General features: G+C 46.9%; 2 protein-coding genes across 2 annotated transcripts; both read left to right on the forward strand.

Moving 5' to 3' along the window:
* CWF19L1 (CWF19 like cell cycle control factor 1) lies at nucleotides 1-9,775 on the forward strand. The gene is made up of 14 exons (XM_066554479.1): nucleotides 1-46; nucleotides 188-272; nucleotides 691-769; nucleotides 1,154-1,255; nucleotides 2,976-3,190; nucleotides 4,342-4,460; nucleotides 4,628-4,712; nucleotides 5,266-5,406; nucleotides 6,237-6,348; nucleotides 7,051-7,130; nucleotides 7,943-8,152; nucleotides 8,539-8,658; nucleotides 9,389-9,486; nucleotides 9,573-9,775. Exons 1-14 carry the CDS (start codon nucleotides 24-26, stop codon nucleotides 9,715-9,717), a joined length of 1,614 nt encoding a protein of 537 aa, XP_066410576.1. The 5' UTR covers nucleotides 1-23; the 3' UTR covers nucleotides 9,718-9,775.
* A 26-nt stretch (nucleotides 9,776-9,801) lies between these two features.
* On the forward strand, nucleotides 9,802-26,263 carry CHUK (component of inhibitor of nuclear factor kappa B kinase complex). The gene is made up of 21 exons (XM_066554480.1): nucleotides 9,802-9,957; nucleotides 10,027-10,121; nucleotides 11,538-11,652; nucleotides 13,596-13,665; nucleotides 14,279-14,367; nucleotides 14,627-14,716; nucleotides 14,924-15,048; nucleotides 15,444-15,551; nucleotides 15,838-15,973; nucleotides 16,710-16,904; nucleotides 17,250-17,352; nucleotides 18,548-18,671; nucleotides 19,568-19,719; nucleotides 20,535-20,596; nucleotides 21,518-21,627; nucleotides 23,002-23,051; nucleotides 23,171-23,267; nucleotides 23,703-23,850; nucleotides 24,178-24,317; nucleotides 25,305-25,401; nucleotides 25,966-26,263. Exons 1-21 carry the CDS (start codon nucleotides 9,802-9,804, stop codon nucleotides 25,990-25,992), a joined length of 2,289 nt encoding a protein of 762 aa, XP_066410577.1. The 3' UTR covers nucleotides 25,993-26,263.
* The last annotated feature ends 134 nt before the right edge of the window (nucleotides 26,264-26,397 follow it).

Here is a 26,397-nt window from a genome sequence, read left to right on the forward strand (position 1 = left end):
GGTTCGGGTCCAGCATTTTCGTGATGGCGGCGGCCCCGCTGCGCGTGTGAGTGGGACGGGACGGGACGGGACGGGACGGGACGGGACGGGACGGGACGAGAACGGGGCGGGACACGGGATGAGGTGGTGGTGGGGCCGGTGCTGGACCGGACCGTGTCGGCCGCTCTTACCGTGCGGTGTCCCGCAGGCTGGCGTGCGGCGACGTGGAGGGGCGGCTGGAGGCGATCTTTGGGCGGGTCCGCGCCATCCAGGCCAAGAGCGGCCGCTTCGATGTAAGGCTCGTGGGGCTTGGGTGGGGGAAGGGGGACGTGGTGCCGTTCCCGCGGGGTTCCGTTCCCGTCCCGGCACGGCTGAGGCCGGAGCCAGCCCGGGGTGGGGTTCCCGTGCCGGCGGTGCTTGGGTGGGTGTTGGTGTCCCGTCCCTCCGTGGCAGCCACACTCCTCTTTCTGCTCGGTGTGAGAAAGGGTTTGCAGCCCCCCAGCCCTCCCTGTCCAGCACCAAACGATTGGGAGGAGCCGTGATCTGCTCACAGAAGGCGGGAGAGCAGCTGGCTGCCCTTTTAAACCCGTTGATGTTGAGTTTAACACAGATAAACACAGAAGAATCTCTTCACTTCAGCAAACCAAATGCTTTGTGTGTGTGTTCTGTCTGTGGTGAAATGGCAACTCCTGCTTTATCTGCTGTTTTTAGATGCTTTTGTGTGTCGGGAATTTCTTTGGCTCTACTTCCGAGGCAGAATGGGCCGAGTACCGTACGGGGGCCAAGAAAGGTAAGGGAGGAGGGCAGTGTCAGTGTGTGTGTGTCACTGCCCGGGGGCTGGGCACTGTGGTGTTAAAGTAGCTGTACTCCAGCAGGAAAACCCCACAGAGGAGGGAGAGATGGGTCTGGGTGGAACACTCCTGCCTTTAGGGCTGTGCGTCACTTTGGGGTTAATTTTCCACAGGCTGGGGAGGGCGATGTGGGTGGAGCAGGGGTTGTTCCTCTGCTGCAGCTGTGGGAGCTCCAGCTTCACTACAGGAAGGTTTCTTGTGCTGCTGCTCCCAGAGGGTGGTGGAAGGTCTGGCTGGATGGGGTTCCCTGCTGTGATTCCTGGGCAGTGTGGGCTGGGTGCTGGAATTAAAGCTCACTGAGTGCACGAGGTTTTCTCCCTCAGCTCCAATCCCAACCTACGTGCTCGGTGCCAACAGCCCAGACACCCTGAGCTACTTCCCAGACGTCAGTGGCTGTGAGTTAGCAGAGAACATCACTTACCTGGGTAAGGCTGCAGGGCATTTGGGGTCAGCCTGTGCCTGCTGGGGCTCTCATGAGCCTTCTCTCATCTTCCCAGTTTAACACCTTCCTTTTGCTGGGAGTTGTCAGTGGCATTTTTTATCCTGTGGTTCAGACTGGTACAATCTCTGTAAAAAGAAACCCCTGCTTTCTTGATTTGTTTTTTTCTCATTTCTCTGATACTGAACTTGCTGAGCAGAAGGAACAGAGGTTGCAAGAGCCTGTTCTCTGAAGTAATTTGTAACAGAGCGGGATGTTACAACAGTCATTTGAATTATTAGAAAGCACTTCTTTTGAATAATTTTCAATTATTCTTTTGAAATAGAAATGTGTTCAATTTCATGAAAAAGTGCACAATTACCAGGGTTTGCCCCTTGCTTTATCTTCCTGCATGTCAGTACTTAGAAATAAGGTTGTACAACTAAAAGACACTTCTGTTTGTTGGTCAAATAAAAAAAATTAAAGAGAATGTTTTGAAATTTTTTACATTTTTATTTTTCTGGTAAAACTACTTCAACTATTTTTTTGCTTTATCTAAATTGATAGATTTCTAAATGTAATACTGCTTTTAAATAAGTATATATTTTTCTTCTGAATTGTTCATTTTCTAAATTCACAGCTCAGCAAATCAGCAGTGACTCCAAACCTTTTCTGTAATAATAAATTTGTATTTATTACCTTTGGTTTATGAGAAGTTATTCTAAATTTCTTGCATTTACCTATGTGTAAGAAATCATCTGGTGTAATATTGTCCTTCCACTCCTGCTTTTCCTTTAGTTGAGCCATCTTCTCCTTGACTCAAATATTCATTCAATTTTATTCCAGGCTCTTCTACTCCAAAACTCTTAACCTTTCTATTTTTTCTCAATTTTCTTTATTTCAGAAATGATTTGTTCAGTCAATTCCCTTATTTATTCTTGTTATAGCATGCCTGTCTTATTCCCAGAGCACGCCTGTCTAAATTCACAGCTCAGCAAATGAGCAACAACTCCAAACCATTTCTGTAATAATGAATTTGTATTTATTACCTTTGGTTTATGAGAAGTTATTCTAAATTTCTTGCATTTACCTATGTGTAAGAAATCATCTGGTGTAATATTGTCCTTCCACTCCTGCTTTTCCTTCAATTGAGCCTTCTTTTCCTTGACTCAAATATTCATTCAATTTTATTCCAGGCTCTTCTACTCCAAAACTCTTAACCTTTCTATTTTTTCTCAATTTTCTTTATTGCAGAAATGATTTATTCAGTCAATTCCCTTACTTATTCTTGTTATAGCATGCCTGTCTTATTCTCAGAGCATGCCTGTCTCTGTAGGGAAGGTTTGAATATGATTTTGCGTTGTGGCTGTACTGCAGTAGCAGAGGTAACAAGTGAAGTGTAGCAAAGCTAAAAGGAAAAACCAATTTCTTTCCAGAATTGCTACCAGGTCAAAAATATAACAAAGTAGAGGTGCTTGGCTTGGATGTGGGATTGCTGTGGATGAGTTTTTGGGAAGCAAGGTGGCAGGGAGGAGGGGGAACCCTGGGGTTTCTCTGTGGGCAGGCTCGGGTTTGCGCTGTGGCACCGAGCGATGCCATCGCTCCGGGCACAGCAGATGAGCTGCCTGTAGGGGTGGCTGCAGTGACAGCAAGTCAGCACTGCTGCTGCTGCCCTGCCCTGTCCAGGGGATTGTGGCATTCTCAGGGCTGTGTGTGTGTCCCTGCAGGCCGCAGGGGTGTGTACAGCGGCTGCTCGGGGCTGCAGATCGCCTACCTGAGCGGCACCGAGGCGCAGCAGCAGCCGGAGCCCGCGCACTGCTTCAGCGCCAAGGATGTGACGGAGCTGAAAACCTCTCTGCTGGCAGCCCCAAACTTCAGGGGTGTGGATATACTGCTGACCTCCCCCTGGCCCAGAGACGTGGGGACTTTTGCCAACAGTGCGGTGAGTGTCCTGTTCCTGGGATTTCACAGAGCGCCGCCTCTCTGCTTCTGCAAGTTCTGTTCACCTTCTCTAAGTGCTTGAGAAAGCTGGGGGTAAAAACAGGGAAAGCAGATGTTCTGGTTCTTCAGAGAAGAGAGACTGAAGGGAGGGGAATTTATGAGACTTCAGGGCATTTTATCTGTCCCTGCCACTTTTTAAGTGTTTTGGTGTGTTTGAGAAAGCTAGGAGTGAAAATAGGGAGAGCAGATGTTCTGGTTCTTCAGAGAAGGACTGAAAGGGGAGGGATTTGTGAGACTTCAAGGCATTTTAGCTGTCTCTACCACTTTTTAAGTGTTTTGGTGTTTATTTCTTTAAGTATCAGTCAGACCCTCTCCAAGTGCATGAGAAAGCTAGGAGTAAAAATAGGGAAAGCAGATGTTCAAGTTCTTCAGAGAAAACTGAAAGGAGGGGGGTTTGTGAGACTTCAGGGCGTTTTATCTGTCCCTGCCACTTTTTAAGTGTTTTGGTGTGCTTGAGAAAGCCAGGAGTAAAAACAGGGAGAGCAGATGTTCTGGTTCTTCAGAGAAAACTGAAAGGAGGGGGGTTTGTGAGACTTCAAGGCATTTTAGCTGTCCCTGCCACTTTTTAAGTGTTTTGGTGTTTATTTCTTTAAGTATCAGTCAGTAGTCTGGTTCTTCCTCAGTCTGGATTCTGAGGGTGTTGTTTTATTTGTATCAAATTTTGTTGTGTTAATGTTCCTCAACAGAGGTGATTTTCAGATGATTTGAAACCTGTCTGGACAGCAAGGTCACACACATGGCAAAAGAACATTTTTTGCTTCCTCTCAGTTTTTTCCCAACATCCAAAAAGAGTTACAATCCTCAGTTTAAATGCATGAAGAACCTTCCCTCACAGCATGATAACCAACCCTGCTGCCCTTGGGGGTTGTAGAGAAAGATTTGTTGGGATGTTCTGGCTCAGAGAGGAAACTCAGATGTCAGAAGTTCCCATAGGCATTCTCTGTAGTTGTTTAATATATCATTCTATGTTTGACTTCCCTTGGCATGAATTTTCTGGGAATGTACTCACTGGAGTGTAGAGAGAAGTATATTAAACCTTTCTTTTCCCTGCTCTTGGAGAGGTTTAAATAAAACTTGGTTTGTGTTTTGTAGGGAGAAATAGATACCAAGAAGTGTGGCTCCAAGCTGGTAGCAGATCTAGCTGCAAGTCTCAAACCAAGGTACCATTTTGCTGCCCTGGAGAAGGCCTACTATGAAAGACTTCCTTACAGGTTTGTAAAATCATGCGAAATTTTGTTTATTTTCAGTAAGGGTTCAGTTTTTAAGGAACACAGGAGGATTGGTGTGCTGTCTGAGTATCTTCATGGCAGGCAGGGGTTCTCCCACTGTCCTTTCAATATTTTATTTGCCAGTACAGCCAGGTGTTGCTTCCTTACAGGAATCACATGGTGCTACAGGAGACCCCACAGCACGTCACCAGGTTTATTGCCCTTGCTGATGTTGGCAATGCAAGCAAGAAAAAGGTACTGACACCCTTGAATCTTCCTTCTTTTCTCAAGTACAATAATGGGGCAGTGAGAGCAGTTAGAGGACAACATCAGGCACTTAAAAGCTTGGCTGAAGTGGAGAGATCTGTCTCACTTGAGTAATTGGTACCACTTCCCTGTTATGTCACAAGGGTAGTAAGGGCTGCACCTTGTGTTCTGAGGCACAAACCACTGAAAATAACAAACTTGTGGCATAAGGTTTTTAACCTGTTTCTCTTCTCCACTTAAGAAAGTTAAGGAATATTGGTTGATAGTTAAGGAATATTATTTAGTAGTTAAGGATGAACAGGATCCAGGCCTAGTAACAAAAAAGGCCAGAAAGAAGGCCTGGAAATGGGCAGGGATCAAGGATGCACTGCATGAACTCCTGGGTGGGACACTGGCACAGGGGATGTGTTTTTCCACTTTTTCCATGCCCTGCCTTGGCACAAACACTGATATGCTGAGGGGTGTGGAGCTGTTCTGGGGTGTCTTAGTTCATAAATGATGGCAGGAGCTGCCTGTCCCTGATTGCCTGTGTTTGTTGCAGTACCTCTATGCCTTCAGCATCGTGCCCATGAGCTCCATGGACCCTGCAGAGCTGGTGAAGCAGCCTCAGGACGTCACCGAAAATCCCTACCGGAAACTCAGGAAGGAGGCTCCCAAGAGCAAAGCCCCTCTCTCTGCAGAGGTACTGCCCTGTGCTCCTCCCCCTGGGCCTTCTGCTTCTCTCTCTGTGCTCACAGCACTGCTTGGCTTTCCCTTTGGGATATCTCTGTCCAAAGCTCTGCCATGGGGACAGGCTGGGGGAGCTGGGGGTGTTCAGCCTGGAGCAGAGAACTTATGATGGCCTTTCACTTCTTAAAGAAGGACTATAAGAAACATGGGGACAAAAGTTTTGTCCTCTTCAGCGTTAAAGCCTTCTAATGGCATTTGGCTCTATGGGATACCTCAATCAACTGTTTTCAACCTCTGGCAAGTCTGTGGCAGGTTAACATCTCTAAGAAATAAAGCCATTCTTTTGGCACTGGCTGGCAAATGAAAAGATTTGAATAATCCATAAAATCTGGCAATTCTGAATGTTCAGCATAAGGCTGAATAGGAGAGCATAATGATTTGGGGCAGCTCTCCCTCAAGTTTTCCCTGACTGAAGCAGGTAAAGCCTGCTGCATTACTAGGAGACAGGTCATTCTGTTCCAGGGTATTCAGAAGGCATTTCTTCCTGGAAAGGCTGCTCAGGCCTTGGCAGGGGCTGCCCAGGGAGTGCCCAGCCCTGCAGGTGTCCCAGCAAGGGCTGGAGGTGGCACTCAGTGCTCTGGGCTGGGGACAAGGTGGGCACTGGGCACAGCTGGGACTCCATGGGCTGGCAGGGATTTTCCAGCCTCAGAGATTCTGTGACATTGATGCTTTTCAGAAGTGGTTCACAGCTCTTCAGGAAAAATCAAATCAAATCTATATCCTGTCACTTTCTGTGATGCAGTTCTAACTGAACATCCTGTTCACTTTTCATTTCCTAAACAGGAAGAACCAGCCTGTCAGTTTTTCTTTGACTTGAACAAGCATCAGGGAAAGAAACGTCCCTCAGATGGGAAAGAGAGAGGGGACTCCCAGCCTAAGCAAGCCAAGAAACCCCGTAAGTGTGAGGATGCTTTTTTCCTGAGCTCTTCCCTCGAGGCTTTGGATAGACCACGTCACTCCAAGTTGTTCCTCAAGCTGTTGAGCTGCAGGTGTCAGAGCCAGAGAGCTCTGTCACTGCCAGCTGCTGAGGGAATGCAGGAGGATGAAGGGCCCCTTGTTTCCAAGGGAAGATAGGCTTCAGCAGGTGAAAGAAGAGCATAGTTTCAAAGCTCTTTGGGTCTGTGGTGGTTGTGGTTGGGCTGATGGCATTTACCCTCTGAACCAGCCACTTCCAAAAAGCTCAGCTCAGGTATCACAGTTTGGGTGTGAATTCAGGTGTTTTGGGTGTGGTGGATAGGCCAGAACTGACAAGTGTGTTTGACAGCATCTGCCCTTGTCTTTACCTGTGCAGTAATTTTACCTCGTTTTGATTTGTTTGCTTACATTTGCTGGTGTTTTCTTATTAGTGAGCTGCAACTACTAACTCCTGGAACTACCAAACTCCTCCTTCATTAGGTTACAGCATTCCAGGAGATTGGCAGTCAGCAGGGTCTGACTGCCACCCCCTCCTTTCTTGCTGGAATGTCCTTGGCCAGAGCTGTGTCCTTCTGACACCTTCAGCACTTTATAAACTGGGAAGGGTGGCTGGGAAATACCAGGTTCTCTGTGTTCTTACAAATATCCCTTCTGCTAATCCTTATTTTCTTTCCCAACAAAGCTCAGCCCACAGGGCCCTGCTGGTTCTGCCTGGCCAGCCCAGAGGTGGAGAAGCACTTGGTTGTCAGTATTGGCACACATGTAAGTACCTGCAGCATGGGCTTTGCTAGGTCAGAGTCATACTAAGACATGGCAATACAAAATACCAATCTCCAATTTTAAATTTAAAACAAACTTCTTTCGCAGCTGGCTCTTGGGTGTACTTTCAGTTTCTTTGCATCTGCTCTACAAATAAATAAACTTGTAAAAAGTGGCCCAGTTTTGTTCCAGCAGCAGAGCTGGATTCCAGTGCCCGAACACTTTTTGCTGTGCCAGCCCTCTGTTACCATCTGGCAAAACTTTTCCAGCTGGAAGAAAGCTGGAACCTGCTTTGGCAGCAGGATGCACCAGTGCCAGATCACTCTGGGATGGCTGGTTACAGATTTGTTCTATAGAGGTGAAAAAGAAGATGTCTTCAAGATGTTGACTTTGAAGCTCAGTCCATCATTGTTTTATGCACTTTGCTCAAAGTTACTGCTCCTGTATAGCATAATCCACTTACAGGGACAGGTTTGTCCACAGGATTAGTTTAAATCTGTTTAATTTTAAATGGATTTTTGTGTCAGAATAAGAAATTCCTGCCTCGGTTGTGAAGTTCACTCAGCAGCTTCCCTGCACACAAGGCATTCAAAAGATAACATTTTTTTTGTCCTTTGGCAGTCTCTTTGTCTCTTTCTCATCCTCTAGTGATTAATAAATTCAATACAAAAATAAATTCAAATAAAATGGTTAATAAACATTCCCCAATAAGCAACACAGAAGACTCACCTGTTCCTGAGGCTACTCAGAATGAGTAGTCAGGGAGTAAATTCCCTCAGCCCAGTGAGTAACTGGTGTGTGTTGTTTCACTCTAGTGCTACCTTGCCCTGGCCAAAGGGGGTTTGTCACCTGACCACGTCCTGATTTTGCCAATTGGGCACTATCAGTCAGTGGTGGACTTGTCTTCAGAGGTGCTGGAAGAAGTCACCAAGTACAAGGCTGCCCTAAAGGAATTTTTCAGGAGCAAGGGGAAGAGATATGTCCTATTTGAAAGAAACTATAGGAGTCAGCATCTGCAGCTACAGGTATGGTTTGGGTGTCACCCTGGGGAAACATAAACTTGCACTGACTATAAACTCCAGAGGAACTGAAAGAGCCATTTTGGGGTTCACTGTGGTGGTTGCTGTGTGTGGCAGCTCTTTAAGTGTATCAGAGCTGTATCAGAACTACCACAGAGATGAGAAAGGAGAGGGCTGTGCTGAGAACTTTGAAGCTTGGAGTTTTCAGCTCTCTGTCCAGCTCCTACAGGACAAAAACTCTCATAAGTTTAAGCCTGTAGAGATGGGTGCTCACCTGTCTTGTGTGATGAGGCTGAGCTGTACTGAGGAGCCACAAGCTCCAGTGATGGACTGATGGCTTTCTGCAAATGGATTGTCTCGTCTTCTTTGATGGAAATGTCCTCCCTCTCCAGGTCATTCCTGTCCCTCTGGACCTCTGCACTTCTGAAGACATCAAGGAGGCATTTATTACACAAGCACAGGAGCAACAGATTGAGCTGTTGGAAATCCCAGAGCACTCGGATCTCGCGCAAGTACGGGGCCAGATTTACCTCTTCACTTCCCCCCTGTCCTGCCTAAGCTGCTGTTCCCATCTGAGCTCACTCTGTGGGGTGGGGTCAAGCTGTTGGAGGCAGAATCTCATGGACTTGATCTGGGGATGTGCCAGAATTCTGCTCTGGGAGAAGTTCCCCTCAGCTGAGAAATGTGAGCGTGGCCCCATCCTCCAAGAATGTGTTGTTACTAGGCTGGGGTGACCTCAGTGAGGTTGGGAATGATTGGACCTGCCTGGTTCTTATTTAGTCACTCACAGCAGAATTAAACCACAAAATACCATAGGTGATCCCAGCAGAAAGTGCCCACTGCTCCTTCCTCCCATGGAAGGTGTTGTTTGAGCTCAGGCACTGACCTCTGGCACTTTGTGGGGTTATTTTCCCAAGTTTCCTCCCAGGAGAGAGGACTGTGGCATGGGGACAGCTGTGTCCCCAACCTCTGGAGTGGCTGGGAAGAGGCTCTGCTTGTCCCCTGGTAGCTCTTCTCAGAAGAATGATTAGGAAGGGGCTGCCCAGGAGGGCCATTGGAAGGGGCTGCCCAGGGAGGTGGTGGAGTCGCCAGCCCTGGAGGTGTTTGTGATTCATCCTGGAGTGGCATTTAGTGCCATGGTGCAGTGAACGAGCTGGTGATGGGTCATGGCTTGGACCTGATGGTGTTGGAGGTGTTTTCCAGCCAATCTGACTCTGTGGTTCCATGGTTCCCATGGCACAGGTGGCTCAGCCGGGGATTCCGTACTTCTACGTGGAGCTGGACACGGGGGAGAAGCTGTTCCACCGCATCCGCGGCCGCTTCCCGCTGCAGTTCGGCAGGTGCGTGCCATCCCCCCGCCTACCTCCGTGACGTCACGATGGCGTAGCGGTGACGCGGCGATGACGTCACGTCGCTGTCGTTGCAGGGAGGTGCTGGCGAGCGAGGCGCTGCTGGCGCAGCCGCAGCGCGCGGACTGGCGGCAGTGCGCCGCCCAGCGGCCCGAGGAGGCGGCGCAGGCCCGCGCCTTCCGCCAAGACTTCGAGCCCTTCGACTTCTCCCTCCGCGACTGAGGCGGCGCTGCCGGCGGCGGCCCCGGGCGGGCGCGGGCGGTGACGCGGCAATAAAGGCGGAGTGCCGGAGCCAGCGGCCGAGCCATGGAGCGGGGCGGCCCCCCCGCGCCCGCCGCCGGCGAGCGGGCCCCCGCCGGGGCGGCGCTGCGCGGGCACCCGGCCGGCGGCTGCGGGCCCTGGGAGATGCGCGACCGCCTGGGCACCGGCGGCTTCGGCAACGTGTGCCTGTACCAGCACCAGGTGGGGCCGGGCCGGGCGGCGGGGAGGGCACGGCCGGGCCGCGGCGGCTGACGGCGCTGTGTCCCGCAGGACTCGGGCGACCGCGTGGCCATCAAGTCGTGCCGGCTGGAGCTCAGCGTCAAGAACAAGGACCGCTGGTGTCACGAGATCGACATCATGAAGAAGTGAGTGCGGCCGGCACGGCGGCACCGGACAGACAGGGAGAGGGGACGGCCGGGGTCAGTCCGTGGACTGGCCGGGAGAGGGGAGTGCGGGCAGGGAGCCCCGGAGCGGCTGGGGAGATGGGACCGTGTTGTGGGGACAGCCGGTGCCTCGGCTGCTGCCCCAGCCTGGCAGTGGGACGGCCGGGGGTCAGCCCCTTTGTCACCTGGCGTGCCTGTGCTGGTTTATCTCTCATCCCATGCCCCAGCTCCTGCCTTGGCCTGGGAGCTGGTGACCCCCAAGCCCCGTGCCCTGTTGTGCTGCCTGGGCTGTTCGCTCATCTGAAATCTCACACCACCCTATGGGTTGACTTTTAATGTTGTGATTTGGGAACACCCACGGGTTCCCGTACCCTGCGGTATTTTGTTTTTGATTTAGCACCCGGGGGATCCTGGAATTGCTTTTTTTTTGTTACGTTGCCGAATGTAAAGAATAAATTCTCCTTACGCTTCCTCGTGAGAAAGTCCATGCTCTGTGCTGCCCACCCTCCCTCTCCAGCAGGTGAAACAGGGCTGGACAGCTTTGGTCTCATGGATGTGGGGGCTGCCTCTGGGTGTTTGGCTCTCGCAGAACTGCTCCTGAGAGAGAAAGAGATCATGGAGCAGGAAATCCTCCATCCCACTGGTGGGAGCAGGGATGCTCTGAGTTGTCCTCCCCAAGGTCTGCAGTGGCCCTGCTGTTCAGGGCTTTTCTGAGCTCCTGCTGTTGCTTTGTTACCCTCACTTGCTCACTGTGTGCCATGACATAAGGGGAACCCACTGGCAGGGAACGTGAATGTGTAAGTCAAGGCTTGGTGCTGTCTGATTTGGATGCTGAAATCAACCACTGTGTTATGAGCTGCTCTTGCATTGGTGTCCAGAGGCTCTGGAAGATGTAGAGAGAAATAATTTGCCTTCATTTCCTTCTGGATATGTCATTTATTCCTAAGAGTAGCATGTATTAAAGGCAGTCAGGAAGCAGCTGTTTGAATTCAACTGCAGAAGTTAATTTTCCCCTGTGAATGTGGCTTTCACCTGCCTGGTGCAGTTACACAGGTGTTAAGGGGTTCTTGTGAAGCTCTTGGGCCAGGGGGAATCTGCTCCTACATACAGCAGCACACACACATGTAATGACACTGCCAGGACTGCAAGAATTCACAACTTGAGTCTGGATCCCCAGCATCCCAGTCCTGTACCTTGGCTTTGAGACATCATTTCTGCTCATCATTGCTTTGTGTATTCCCAAGGTGTGGATTTTATGCATTTGGGTACTGGTAGGTACCAGCTAATGAGTGAGCAAGGACTCCTGTGGGGAACAGAAGCTGTCCCTGGAGCATAAAACTGGTTGCTCTTGTCTCATTCTCCCAAAGAGAGTTTTCATGCAGCTCTCTGTGTGCTTAGGCTGAACCATCCCAACGTGGTCAGAGCCTGTGAGGTTCCTGAGGAGATGAACTTCTTGGTGAACGACGTTCCTCTCCTGGCCATGGAGTACTGCTCAGGGGGTGACCTCCGCAAGGTAACGCCTGCTTTGCTTCCAGTAAAAAGCAAACAAACCAAACTGGGCCTGTCAGTGCTGCTCCTGTCACCAGCGCTGCTCTGGGGAGCTTCTCTTTTTGGGTATGATGCCTTGAGAAGGCTGCCCTAGAACAGAGGCCAGACAGAGTTACAGAATAAAGCAGGGATTTGTTAAAAGGATCTCCTCCGTGGATCCACCTTGGGCAGCACAAGAGCCCAGCCAGGGCTGCCCTCAGGATGAACCAAAATGGGCACAGAATGCATGACCGGTCATGGGGTCTGTCACTTTTATGAGTTCTGGAGTTCATTGTCCAATTACAGCTTCAGGTTATGAAGTCCCATCCTGCTTGTTTTTCTCTCTTCAGCCTGCTTTGTTTATGTTCTTGAGCCTGAAATTTGGATGGTTGTCCTTGGTCCCCAGCTAGGGAAGGAATTGTTTTATTTAGCTACTCTGTGAAGGGAGCTCACCAACACTTAATGTGAAGCTCAGAGCCACACACTAAAGCAGCACAGAATCTGAAATACATAAAAGCTAAACCTGAGGCATCAGGTACAGGTGTGAGGAAGTTAATGTAGAGTGGGAAAAAACCACATGTAGGGAACAAGGCTTGTGTTTCTGAAACCAGAGGGCAAGCCAAGGGCAGATACTCTTATCCTGGTGTGTCCTTTCATGGAGCTGCTTTAGCATTAGTGCAGCTGCTGTCACCCAGCAGGTTTGGCTTTGCTGCTGTCTCCATCTGTTCAGTCTGACTGGTTTGGATTCACGTGTATCTGGTGTTGCCTTGCTCTCAGCACAGGCAATGAGCCTGTTTCTGCTGAACTGGGGCCTCCAGGGATTCTGAAGCTTTGCTATTCCTGCTGAACTGGGAACTGCCAATCTGCACACTGGCAGCACCCAAAAATAAAGGAGCCTTTCAGTAGTTCCCCAGGCAGTGGCTTAGTGACCTGGTAGAGTCTGTGCTCCCTTTCCATTACAGCTGGATTCAGGAAGCAGCAGTTTCTAGAGGGGTGAAGCAGCAAATCCCTGTCAGGATTTGCTTAGAAATCACCTCATCTATGTGATCAGGAAATTCATTTTTCTGTAGTTTTTGTTAGTGGTGTTAAACAGCCCTGGGGAACGTGAACAGCTGGTGAATGCAGTAATCCCGTCTCATTATATGGTTTTGAGTTGTTAGAAACAGTCCAAGAGACACTTTTAAGGTTTAAGTCACAGTAAAAGAAGGGGAATATATGAAAAAGCGTTTGGGGGTTGCAGACACAGGCACCTGGCCACAGTCCCAGATTCATCTGGTTCTTGTATTATTTTGTATTATTGCAGTAAAAGTTTGGAGACTCCCTGAAGGTAGATTAGAGACCCTGGCTGAGAAGATAGCTCTACTTGCAGTGCAGTGTTTGTCACTTCATTTCTGATGAGGCCTCAGCTGTGGCATAGAGGCTGTAACAATTTAGGAAGTAACATGCTTCATTCCATCTGATGTTCTGTACTGCTTTATAAAAAAACATAATCTTTTTTATTTCTGATTGTGTTCTTTAAATCTTGCTCTTGTTTGGCATCATTTGTGTTTCACTTCATTATTAATTTTTCCTTGTGAATCCATCATGAGGGCTGAAGCATCTCAGTCATCTCTAGCAGTCAGAAATTGCTGAAGCTGCTTTTATTGACAGCTCATTAAGACACTGCTGAGGGGGAGCCTCCCTTGCCTGTGGCCCTGCCTTTGTCTCCTACCCCTTTTCTTTCTGAATTTTCATTTTGCTTGAGTTATTTTCTTCTTGGCCATGATTTTATTGTACAAAACCAACAGCTCCATTCAGCTGGAGTGTTCTTGAGCTGTGCTGTTTGTTGGGTAGTTTCAACAGGGGATGGAAAATGTTGGGTTTTGCTGTTAACAAATGTTGGTTTTGCTGTTGCAAGTGTGGATCTGAACATCTTTTGCTTTTTTGTAGTTGCTAAACAAACCAGAAAACTGCTGTGGGCTGAAGGAAAGTCAAATCCTTTCTCTGCTTAGTGACATTGGTATGTAGTTAATGCTTTCTTTTTGTTTGGTTTTTTGTTTGTTTTGTTTTTAAGTGAAGTGGTATTTTCCCTTTTCAGCTTACCATGAAAAGGGAACTAAAATAAACAGGGTATTTAAAAAATCAGGCCCTTGGGAAGTACCTATTTTTCTAGACATCATGGGAAGGAAGAGCTGTCTGATAAAGGGCAATGCCTGGGTTTCTCCAGGAAAAAGGTTTTCCAGGAAAGCTCCTTGTTTTCTTAATTCTCTTACAGATAACCTGCATGAGAAAGTATTTCAGGGTATTAGCCTGGACTTTCAGTGCTCAAGAGGGTTTCCAGCTGAATTCCTGAAATAAAAAGCAACTCTGCTTGCTTTATCCTTGTTCCCCTTCCAGAATGTTTTGGGTTTTTTTTTCATGATCAGTTGAGTGTCTTTGGCATGTCTTTGCAAAGATGTGAAAATGCAGTGGAGAAGAAACACAAGTTTGGAAGCTGTTAAATGTAGAAATGAGTGGTGGTAAATCATGGAAGGCTGGGAATTTGCCCCCCCCCCCAGTATTAGGTTTTCATCAGATTTATGTTTAATCAGAGTGGATTTTATTTTGAGTTAAATCAAACACATGTCTTTCAGGGTCTGGTATCCAGTATTTGCATGAGAACAGAATTATACACAGAGATTTAAAGCCTGAAAATATTGTTCTTCAGGATGAAGGTGGGAAGGTAAGTCAAGTGGTCAGTGTGTTTCCATTGTCATTTCTGGAAGTTGTCACATTGAACTGGACTGAAAACTGAACTGTGCATTTACTAAAAGCTTTAACACTGTTGCTGAAGCTTTGCCATGGACTTTCTCCAGAATTTCCACTCTGGCTTTCCTCATGAGAGTATTCTGTGACTGTCACTGAGCAGATTTTGGGTTGTTTGGTGGGTCTTTTTCCCCTCAGCATTTGCTCTTCTGATGAACTGTTTAAACTGTTTGCAGATTGTTCACAAAATAATAGACCTGGGATATGCAAAGGATCTGGATCAAGGGAGTTTATGCACTTCATTTGTTGGAACATTGCAATATCTGGTAAGCCTTTTTTTTAAGTGTCACCAGCACTGAGGCAGGACAGCTGTGGCTTGGCACTGCCAAGGGCTGAAACCTCCAAAAATGGAGATCCTGGGGACTTGTCCCAAGGGTGTCCCCTCTCAGGGAGCCACACCTGCATGCACCTTTGCCTCTGCAGAAATGCAAGGAAACACCACAGTCAAAGTGTCTTTTTATGATCGTTTTTAGGCTCCAGAACTCTTTGAGAACAAATCCTACTCAGTTACTGTTGATTACTGGAGCTTTGGGACAATGGTGTTTGAATGCATTGCAGGATTTAGACCTTTCTTACATAATCTGCAGCCATTTGCCTGGTAAGACCCTAATTCTGGAAGAGGTGCTTGGAGGTGCTAATACTTAAACCTGTGCTGAAAGACTTTAATCTGCATATGGAGGTTTCTGCTTGTCTTCCTCTGCCTGGAGAGTTTGTTTGCTTGGTTTTTAAAAGGGTGGCTCTGTAACAGAAAAAAATAGGAAACGTGGGTTTCTGTTAGAGCAAGAGGTGAATCTTTCCAGAGGCAGAGTTTATTGGAAGGGCTCCTCTCTTTCACATGGAGGTATTCTGGGTGGATTGAAAATGGCATCTTTGTCCTGAAAGATGAATTTGTTTTCTAAAGCTGCTGGACACTGGCCCCTTTCTGCTGTCTTCAGTTGCTCCCTTACAAAAGTAACACTCCTCAGCATATACACAAAGGATTTTATTTCCCAGGCATGAAAAGATCAAGAAGAAGGACCCAAAGCACATCTTTGCCTCTGAGGAGATGAATGGGGAGGTTCGTTTCAGCACCCACCTGCCGCAGCCTCACAGCCTCTGCAGGTACGTGTGTCCTCACCACAGGGGACACTTCTGGCCTTCCAAACTGAGGGCTCTTCCTCCTTTATCCAAGCTTGAGAGCTCCTCCTTTTTTCTCCAGGGTGTTTCAAGCTCCTGGCAAGCTGCTGTTTGCTGTTAAGGGATAGCCTGTAGCTCTTTTTTTGGTACTTTGGGCTCTCTCGTGCCTGTTGCCCACAAAGATGGTCAGAGCACACAAGGAGAGGCCCAGGAAGCTGGGCTGCTTCAGCCTGGTGAAGGCCTCCCCTTTCTTACAACCCTTCTGCTTTAGTTTGATTGTAGAACCCATGGAAAACTGGTTGCAGCTGATGCTGAATTGGGATCCACAGCAGAGGGGTGGAGGTTCAGATCCTGAGACCAGTCGTCCGAGGTGTTTCCTGGTCATGGATCACATACTGAATCTGAAGGTGAGTGGAGGCTCTTACTGGGTGTAAAGGCCTTCTGAAAGCATCCCAGAGGACACAGAGTGTTCAGTGGAGCAAACTTGTAGTCCTGGCATCATCCAGCTTCCAGGCTCAGGAGCAATTGTTTTTCCTGGTATCAGGAAGTGAGTGTGTCCTGTACATACTGGAAGACAAAACATCTCCTGCATTATTAATCTCTAGCTTTACATTTGGAATAGAAGGATGACCCTCTATTACTGTTTGTTATCTGAAAGGGCTCACTGGGATCAAATAAGGTTTAATATTTGCTAATAACAGTTTTCTCAGACTTCCCTATTGATGCTGTGACCTCTGAGTGTATTCATGTGCTATAGTAGTAATGCCTGTAGTAGAACAGAGGTACAGTTTAGTAGAACAGATTTTTCCTCTTCAAACAATTACTTGAGCTTTGCTGGAGTCAGACTAGCCAAGGCAAGCATGTGTAGAAACAGGAGGATAATTTTGTCTCAGTTCTTTTGATGTAATTAAGCTGCAGCGGGGTTTGTGAAGGGTCTTAGTGGGTTGGATTATCAATTTCTCTGACATTAAAAGTTACGGGCCCAGGCTTTGAGTTTTTTATGTGGGACTTTACTCCTGAACCGATTATTGTGGTTATTAAAACCAAATTATGCTCTCATTCTGCTCTGTGCTCCATCCCAGACTTGTGTGCCTTTGTCTTTGATATCCAAGGATTTGTAATCTACTTGTCCTCTTTTTACAGTTAGTACACATCCTAAACATGACCTCTGCCAAGATTGTGTCCTTCCTTTTGCATCCTGAGGAAAGCCTTCATTCCCTTCAGAATCGTATTGAGTTTGAGACTGGAATAAGCACAGGAAATCAGGAGCTGCTGTTGGAAACAGGGATTTGCCTGGACCCTAGGAAACCTGCTTCCCAGTGTGTTATTGATGGCGTGGTAAGGAGGAGTCTGTTCATGTCTTCATGTTCTCAGAGAATTTAAAATCTTAGGGAAGATAAATGGCCTAAATCTTCTCCCACAGGAGACAGTTTGCTCTGTAAATGTAGTAACTGTAAAGATCTTTTATTGGGTAATGTAAGCAGGTTTCTGTAGTTGTACACTGCCTAAACATTTAATTAATTGCTAGCAGAGAGTTCTGTCTTCCTGTAGGATCTATCAAAATAAGTTTTTAAAGGCACTTGGTTAGAGAGAGTGCCCACAATAATTAGTTCATTATGTACTGGGTTAGTAGAAGCTGCTTGGGGTTTCTCTTGCTTATATTCTCTTCTGTTTTCTTCCCAGAGAGGCTGGGACAGCTACATGGTCTACTTGTTTGATAAAAGCAAAACTGTCTATGATGGTCCCTTTGCTTCTCGGAGTCTGTCTGACTGTGTCAACTACATTGGTGAGTGTGCTGGAAAAGTGCTGTTCTCATGCAAAATGAAATCTCCTTTATAAACCCCTGGGTGTTGTCTTGAAGGGCTCTGTCTGATTTAAAGAGAGCCATATAAGAACCTGAAGCAGCCTAATTCATGTTCTGATGACATGAGCCAGTTTGAGCTTTTAGGCTGTGTATGGAAGCTGCTTCTCTGCTTGCTGCTTCCCCTTCTTGTCTGCTGAGATGACAACAATCACTGCACAACCTAACAGATCTCTCTGAAGGTTTATTTATCATAAATCTGTATCTGTATGAATGACCCTGTGTACCTCTATGAAAGCAAAGTAGTGTCAGGGGACAGGAGGTGTCTGCTGGGATACTGCATGTACAGAAAATGCCTTGTGACAGTAACTTAAGTTACTGTTCAGTAACTTAATTTTCTTTGGCCTATCTCCACTGGTTTTCCTCATCTTCTAGTGTCACTCAGGTTTTTCTGTGTTCTGGGCTGTTTTATTCTGGTTCTCATTGCATTTGTACTGAATCTCTTGGAGCAAAGGCTTTTTACACCACATTTATTGATACCCCAGTGTACTGTCAGCCCCCATTTCTTTTTACACCACGTTTATTGATACCCCAGTATACTGTCAGCCCCCATTTCTTTTTACACCATGTTTATTGATACCCCAGTGTACTGTCAGCCCCCATTTCTTTTTACACCACGTTTATTGATACCCCAGTATACTGTCAGCCCCCATTTCTTTTTACACCATGTTTATTGATACCCCAGTGTACTGTCAGCCCCCATTTCTTTTTACACCATGGTTATTGATACCCCAGTGTACTGACAGCTCCCATCTCTGTCATGAGACCTGCATCTTTTCCCCTTTAAACATGTACATCAGGAAATCCGAGAGGAAACCTACAAAATGTTTGAAGACATCTTCAGATTAAACACATCAGGACAGTGACCAGTATCAATGGATTAAATGGAGCAACTAAATTTGGGCAACCTTGGGCTTTAGAGTTTTTTGGCCAAAACCCCCCATGAGGTTTTACCTGCTCAATCACAGGTTGTCACATACCTGGGGGAGATGTGACATGAAAAGCTCATACATGCTTCAGCAGCATCACCTAGAAATTGAGCAGAACTTCCCAGGCTTTCTAGGCACGTGAAGCAGGAATTGGAAATGTTGTCACTGCCCTGTGTTCCTCCTGTGTTCAGTGCAGGACAGCAAAATCCAGCTGCCGATCCCGCAGCTGCGCAAGGTGTGGGCAGAAGCGGTTCACTACGTCATTGGGCTGAAGGAGGATTACAGCAGGCTCTTCCAGGGACAGAGAGCTGCCATGTGAGTTGTCACCCTTCCAGAGGGAGCAGGGCTATGCCAGCATGAGGTCTGATTGCCTGGAATCATGCATCTCAGGGAGTTTTGATTCCCTGAAGTTTTACAGCTCTCTGCTGTTCTGTGCCTTTACATTATAAAACATATTTGGGCTGGGAGCTTATTCTACTCCAGGAATTGTGCTGGGTAATGCCTGACCTTGATCATAACCAAGCAACACTTGAATATGCTGAGAGTCTCACAGCATGGCTGAGGTTGATGGGTGTGGGAAATGGATTTTTAGAAAATTTTCAAAGCTTAACAGAAGGCTCACATAGTATGCATCTGTATGCAAACTTTGAGACAAGAAATGCTGACTTAGAAATGCCATGGAACAGGACTGGAACTAGAAACAAGTTTCAAAGGATGGCCTTACCAAAAAGACTGGATACTTTGGAGAAATAGAGCTATGAAAGATGCATTGTAATGGGACCCATGAGGGGTAATTTTAGATGTTGACTTTGAGGTGTTGACAGCAAAAGCTGATGGGCCAAGAAACACTGATAATGTAATTAGGAAATAGCTTCTGATTGTGGTGGTGTGAATTAAAACATCTGTATTGTCTCACCCTTCACATTAAACTGAAAATGGAGTAAAAATTTTTTAAATACCTTTCAGTTGCCCTGTCTCTGGATCAGAAAATGTCTGACAGATGGGGACCTCTGGAAGTCTTCCAGCCCAGTTCATGCCCAAAAAGAACCACATCCAGACAGCTTTCAAATATTTCTGAGGGTGGAGACTCCACAACCTCTCTGGGCAGCTGGTGCCAGTGCTCAGTCCCTCGGAGAACAACAGAATTTCCTCTTTTTGAAGTCCAGGTGGGCCTTCCAGCTAATGTGTGCTGTCCTTGTTCCATCTGTTAGGCTCAGCCTCCTTCGGTACAACGCCAACCTGATCAAAATGAAGAACAACATGGTGTCAGCATCCCAGCAGCTGAAAGCAAAGCTGGAATTCTTCCACCAGAGCATTCGCCTCGACCTGGAGAGATACAGTGACCAGATGGCTTATGGCATATGTAGGTAGTGGGCAATACTTGTTTGGGTGTCTCCTGTGATCCTGGAAAGGAGCTCAGCATCTTTATGGGTGTATTTTAGCTAGGAGAGGTGCAGGAGGAGAGTTTGGCAGGAGGATAAAGTTAATGGAGACCTTCTGTGATAATGAGACAGGTGATCAGCTGTTCTCCACTGAGAATAGAAAACAGGAGCATTAATAGGACTGGTGATGTAAATATTTGCTATTTATTCATTGAGAGTCTGATTCATTTGGAGTTTTGACTGGGCAAGAGCTGCTGCACTTGCTCACAGTGCTACCAAGCTGCTGTGCTTGTTGTTAGGAGAAACCATTTGTCAGGATGAGAGATGGGTTTAAAGAGCACCAGCTACAGTTTCATGTCCCAGAAACAAATAGTGCTGAGGAGAGAATAGCAGGCTTTACTTGTAGTTTGAATATATATGGCTAAAAAATGCAAGCTGAGGCAAAAATGATGACTGGGCTGAAGGATGATGATGGAAAATGGAAAGACATTGTGAGTTGGGTTTGGACAGTCTGTGTTCAATCAAAAGTGGCAGTTGTTGAGCTTAATGGTGGAGTTTGAAGACTCAGAGTTGTTTTAGGCCAGTGATTGCAAGCAGTGAAATCCTACCTAAGGGTTTGTGTGTGAGTTAAGGTTGAGCACAGAGTTGCAGCTTTGCTGTCTCTGTGATCTCTGTGTCGTGGCTCCTGCTGGGAGATTCAGCATCATGTTCTTTACCAACACAGATAAAGTCCAAGTCTTGCTTTATTTTTGTGCCATAATGGCTTTTTATAAATTACCACCTCTTTTTTCTTAAGCTTCAGAGAAGATGCTCAAGGCCTGGAAGGAAATGGAAGAGAAAGCCTCTCAATGTGCACAGGTAGGGGATGTTAAAGAAGCTGCATTATCTCTGTGTGAAGGAGATTGTGACAGGAATTTAATGTGTCTTATGTGCCACTGCTGTGTCCCTTCAGTGTCTTATATCCTGCCTGCTGTGGGAATGGGAATACCATTGCAGGTGCATTAGAAAAGACACAGTGTCCTGTCACCAAGTTGTTTGAGTGGATTTGGACAGAAAAACCCAAAAGTCACCAGACTCAGCTCTCTGAAAAGGAGAGTGGAATGCAGAGAGATGTTACTTGTTGCCCAAAAGAAATGGTGTTGTTAGGGATCAGGAGTCTTCCTGGCTGGATTTGCTGCACACAGAAATTCCCATTGCTGAAGTTGAAAACCAATCACTTGCTATGCAGAGATTTCAAAATTGCAGGATTTCACTGAGGAATACAGACATGAATCACTGGCATGCTGCAAGTCAATATGCAAATCAGTTTTAAATGAGAGTCATCTATTTTTTATTATCTAAGGAATGGATAAAAAGGCGGCTGCTTCTAGCAGAGTAATTGAATTGAATTGTCTCTGGCTTTTTCCAGACAAGCAGGAACCTCACCTGATACTTACTTGGCAGACCATCAGAATTATGTTCTGTTATTCCACCTGCCCTGCCCCTTTACCAGGAATGGAAAAAGTTTATACACAGAGTAGGAGGCAATCCAGAGACACAGAGAGATGATTTATGAGGAAACTGACTTTTCTCAGTCAGTGTTGGTGGTCAGAGGTTTGGTTGTAGGTGATGCCATGCACTGAGAATAAAAACCTCAATTACTGTAGCAGCACTGTACCAAAGAGCTTTTTAGTCTCCTAAACTCTGCCTGCAGTCAGCCCATTATCCAAACAAGTGTTCTGGGATCTTTATCTCCTTATTGCTCTCCTTGGGTCTGACCTGTGCCCAATTTCCCCTCAGGCTGAAGACATTGGCTACCTGGATGAGCAGATCATGGCCCTGCACACGGAGATCGTGGAGCTGCAGAAGAGCCCGTACGCCAGGCGCCAGGGAGAGGTCATGGAGAGCCTGTAAGCCCTGGGCTGCTCATTTGCACTGTAGAAAATTGGGTCTGGTGAATTTCTGTGTCTCAGGGAGTTATTCCCCTCTGTAGCTTGTTCTGAAATGCTGACCACAAGTACAGAGTAGTGTGTGGTTGATTTGACATAATGTTGCTTGTGAAAAGAAAGATCCCACTGTTTTGGGACACTTCCCTGTCACTGAACTGTGAAACCTCATCTTACAAGAGCCAGGACTAAGATAGGTCTTGGTCTCAACTGGGGATTTCCTTTTGTGTTGGAGAGGAGTGACTTTCTTAGTGTTGAGTGGGAAAACTATGTGATCATTGTAAAACCCTGTTAAATACCTTCAGTATTTCCAAAAGGGTAAATATCTCATGGGTACTTAGATATTTGGAAAGTTTTGGGTTTGTTTTTTTTTTTTTTTATATTAAAATATGTAAGAGCCAAATGGTATTTCTGATGTTGAGAAGACACAGGAAGCAGTTACTGGGCTGCTGCTGAGAGCACAAGTGACAATTCTAAAAGAGAGGGATTGAACAGCCATTAAATCTGTTAATCAGAGCTCTTCAGAGCAACTCTGACTGTTCAGGGAGAAAATGTCCCTGCTCCTGGCATGTTCTCCCCCCTCTTTGCAAAGTTGCTTTTCATCCTGTGCAGTTTTAGCAGAACTGGTGCACAGGGGAGGAAGTGGTGCAAAGGAGAAGCTACCTGCTGCAGCAGCAGCTCAAACTAATCAGGATCATGCCTCCTTAAAGATTATTTTTAAGCAATTCCACCACTGCAGACCAGGATCGGGGCTGGGAAGCTGCTCCTTGTTTCTGACAGACTGGGATTTAGAACAGGAAGGATTTTGTTCAAGGCTGGAAGTTTTCAGTGTGGCTGTTTTTGAAATACTTGAAAGAAGTAATGTTTGTTTAATGGGAAGAAGAGAAGCACAGTCATCTTGCTTGTGATGCAGCTGTTTCTTTCCATTTACAGAATATCACTAAAATTCAGGCCAAAAATGCAGAGCAGGAACAGAACAAGAATTTCTCAGGCAGTTGTGCAGAGTTTCAAAAATGAAATCAGATAATGAAGGATGCAGTGGAAATAAAACACAGCTGAGCCATGGGAAGATTTGAAACTGAAAATAAGCTCCACTTGGTGTGCTTTTCTGAGAAGAAATTGCATAATTGGAGAAAAAGAGAGACAGCTTTGGGGAAAGTGTTGGATTCCATCTCAGAGGGAGTATCCCTGTGTTCCAAAGGCCATGGCTGAGTCCCAGCTGTAGGAAAAGGACAAGGATCTGAGTTCAGAAAGGCATCCCTTCACTGCAATGCTTTTTTTTTGAGTCACCTGGCTGTTTTTGAGACACCTGCCTGAATCATTTTCTTCTTTTTAAAGGGAGCAGAGAGCCATAGACCTGTACAAGCAATTAAAAGCACGACCTCCAGGTATGGAAGAACATGATTTAAATCTGTTTCACACTTTTACCCCATGATTAATTGTTGTGAACTGAAAGCCAGGGAATGCTGTTAGGGTTTACTAACGTGGTGGTTGCTGGCCCTTCCAGATCATGCCTACAGTGACAGCACAGACATGGTGAAGATCATTGTGCAGACAGTGCAGAGCCAGGACCGAGTCCTCAAGGAGCTCTTTGGCCACCTCAGGTACTTTATGCAGACAAAAAAATCCAATTTGCAGCATTTGGAGCTTTGTAGTAGGAAAGGATAGGGAAAACCATGGAGGTCAGAGCCCAAAAAGCTCCATTCACATTTCTCATAGCATTAATTTTGCACCTCTGTGTTGAGTTTCCACTTAATTTTTAAAAACATGACTGTTAGCATCCAAGTTGGAATTCACATCTTCAAAAGAAAAAAAAATTTAAAAATTCCTTCAAAATTCAAAGGAAAAAGAAAACTCCTTCAAATTCAAAGGGAAAAAAAAAGTAGCAGTGTTACAGAGCTGAGAAGATACCACTGTGATTTGTACATTAATTTTTCAAGTATCCCAGTTTTCCATTTTTCTTGAATCCCTTGAAGGTGGGGCTTTTGGTTTTGCCAGAATGTGTTGGGAAGTGACTTTGTGTTTGGTTTTTATTCTAGCAAGCTCTTGGGCTGCAAGCAGAAGATCATTGACCTGCTCCCTGAGATTGAAGTGGCTCTGAACAACATCAAGGAAGCTGACAGCTCAGTGATGCAGATGCAGGGAAAGAGACAAAGGGAGATCTGGCATTTGCTGAAAATTGCTTGTGTGAGTAGCTGTTGGGTTATTTGCACTTCTTCCAGTGCATGAGCCAGGAAGTAAACTCAGCAAAAAGGGGTAACTGCCACACCATGGTTGTATTTTTTTTTTCCTACAGAGAAGGGCAGTCTGGGATGGCAAAAGCAGAAGCTAAATAGGTGCTTTCCTGGTTATAGTGTTTTAAAGAGTACTCTGCTTTTTTTGCATTATTACAGTGCCTGAAGCCATCTCCTGGTTCCCACATCTGTGTGTGTGTTACCAACAGTGCTTATGTGCAATCCCAAATCTTCCCTAGGTAACATTGAAGCCTCAATTCTCCTGAATTTCTTTTTGCAGACTCAGAGCTCCTCTCGATCCCTGGTCAGCTCTAGCCTGGAAGGGACAGCCTCAACTCCAGCAGCCACGTGGCTCCCCCAGGGCTGCTCAGGGAACTCAGCTCCTCACCCTCTGTCCTCGCTGGCAGCTCCTGAAGATGGGTATGTGCTGTATTTGTGGGGTGCCTGTGGCAGGGAGGAATGAGGAATCTGTTCTCAGAAGGATAATTGATCATTTTATGATACTGTATTATATTAAAGAATGCTATACTAAACTAAAGAATACAGAAAGGATACTTACTGAATGCTAAAAAGATAATAATGAAAACTTGTGACTCTCTCCAGAGTCCTGACACAGCTTGGCACTGATTGGCCAATAAGTCAAAATAATTCACACCAGAATCCATGAAACAACCACCTGTTGGATAAACAATCTCCAAACACATTCCACATGTGAGCACAACACAGAAGAAGTAAATGAGATAAGAATTTGTTTTCCTTTTTCTCTGAGACTTCTCAGCTTCCCAGGAGAAAATCCTGGGCAAAGGGATTTTTCAGAAAATGTGAATGTGACAGGTATGAGCTGCAGGGAGCTCAGTATCTCAGAGGCTTCATCCTCTCCACAGCAGTGTCAGGAGTTTGGGTGTCACTAATGCTCTAAAGAATCAGGGATTTGGTTGAACTCTCTATTCAGAGATCTGTGTTCTCTGTTTCTGAGCCAATTCCAGGTGCTGCATGCCCTACTGAAGGACTGTGCCGTCCATTTATTGCATGAAATGTTGTTCTTCCCTGGGGCTGGATCTGGCTCTTAAGGCCCCTCTCCCTCAGTCCATGCTGAGCTGTCTGGAGCTCAGGGGGTTTTGCTCTTTGCTTCATTAACAATTCCAATTATATTTTATCAGTGTGAAGCCATTTCCCTTTGTCCTGCCACTTCCAGGCAGGTTTTTGTGTCACCTACCACTGCACAAACTCCATAAAATTAATTGCACAAACTGCCATACAATTAAAGTACAAATCACTTTTTTGAGCTCTTTGGATTTGTTTTTCTTTTTTTTTTCTCTCCCCTGAGTGCAGCACCTTTTGATGGTGATTTTACTTTTAGTGCTGCTTGTAATCCATCACCTTGGGGCTTTTTTTCCCTTCCTGCAGGGAAAATTTTGCTGACATGATCCGGGAGAACGTGAATTACCTGGAGCTCTTCAGCAGCATTCTGCAGGAGGTGAGGCAGGAGCAGAACAGCATGATGGTAAGTGCTGGTGCATCTGCCAGGACCTGCCTTTCAGGGGACACCCTGGGGACATGGAGAACCCCTTGAACAGGAAAAAGGTGCTCCAAGCCCCATCCAGCCTGGCTTTGGACACTTCAGGGATTCAGGGACAGCCACAGCTGCTCTGGGCACCCTGTGCCAGTGTGCATGGATCCATGTTTCTTCCTAAAATCCCACCTAGCCCTGCCCTCTGGCAGTGGGAAGCCATTCCCTGTGTCCTGGCACTCTAGGCCCATGGAAATAGTCTGTTTCCATCTTTCCTGTAGCCCCTTCAGGCCCTGCAAGGCCACAGTGAGGTCACTCTGAAGCTTCTCCTTTCCAGGCTGAACAATCCCAGCTCTCCCAGCCTTTCCTCAGAGGACAGAGGAGGCACTCACTCATCCTTTGGGAAATCCCAAGCTGGAGTGGACTCACAGGGCTCCTGTGCTGTGCTACACGGTGTTAACTCCTGGGAGAGTCCTTGCTAAGGGCAATTTCTGATTTTTCATCAAACCCAGCAGCCAGACCCTGCCCTCAGTTGTTTTTTTTTGCTCCTCTTTGCAGAGTTTTGACTGGAGCTGGCTGAAGTAGCCCCAGGAGCCGAGGTGCTGCATCACCCAAGTGCCTTCTGTGTGCTGAGGGCCACCTTCCCTGTGGGACGCGGCGGTGTTTATTGACGTCACCGGTGTTTATTGACATCACCGGTGTTTATTGACATCACCGTGCCACCCACCAGCTGTCCCGCAGGGAGCAGCGTGGGCCCGGCGTGTGGAGCCTCCTCAGGGCGGGGGGCGTGGGCAGGGCCGTGTTCCCCATGAATGTATAGCGCGTGTATATATAATAAACTCTGTGGTGACACCCACCCAGGCTCTGAGGCCTGCTCCCTGCCGCGCCGCCATCGCCAGCACGCCGTTGCCTGGCAACGCGGGGGTGGGGTGACGTCATCGCCCCGCGCCGACGTGGCGAACCCATGGTGCCGCGCGCCGGCGCGCTTGC

Source organism: Molothrus aeneus, chromosome 8, assembly GCF_037042795.1.
Source record: "Molothrus aeneus isolate 106 chromosome 8, BPBGC_Maene_1.0, whole genome shotgun sequence".
In the NCBI taxonomy this organism is placed as follows: Eukaryota; Metazoa; Chordata; class Aves; order Passeriformes; family Icteridae; genus Molothrus; species Molothrus aeneus.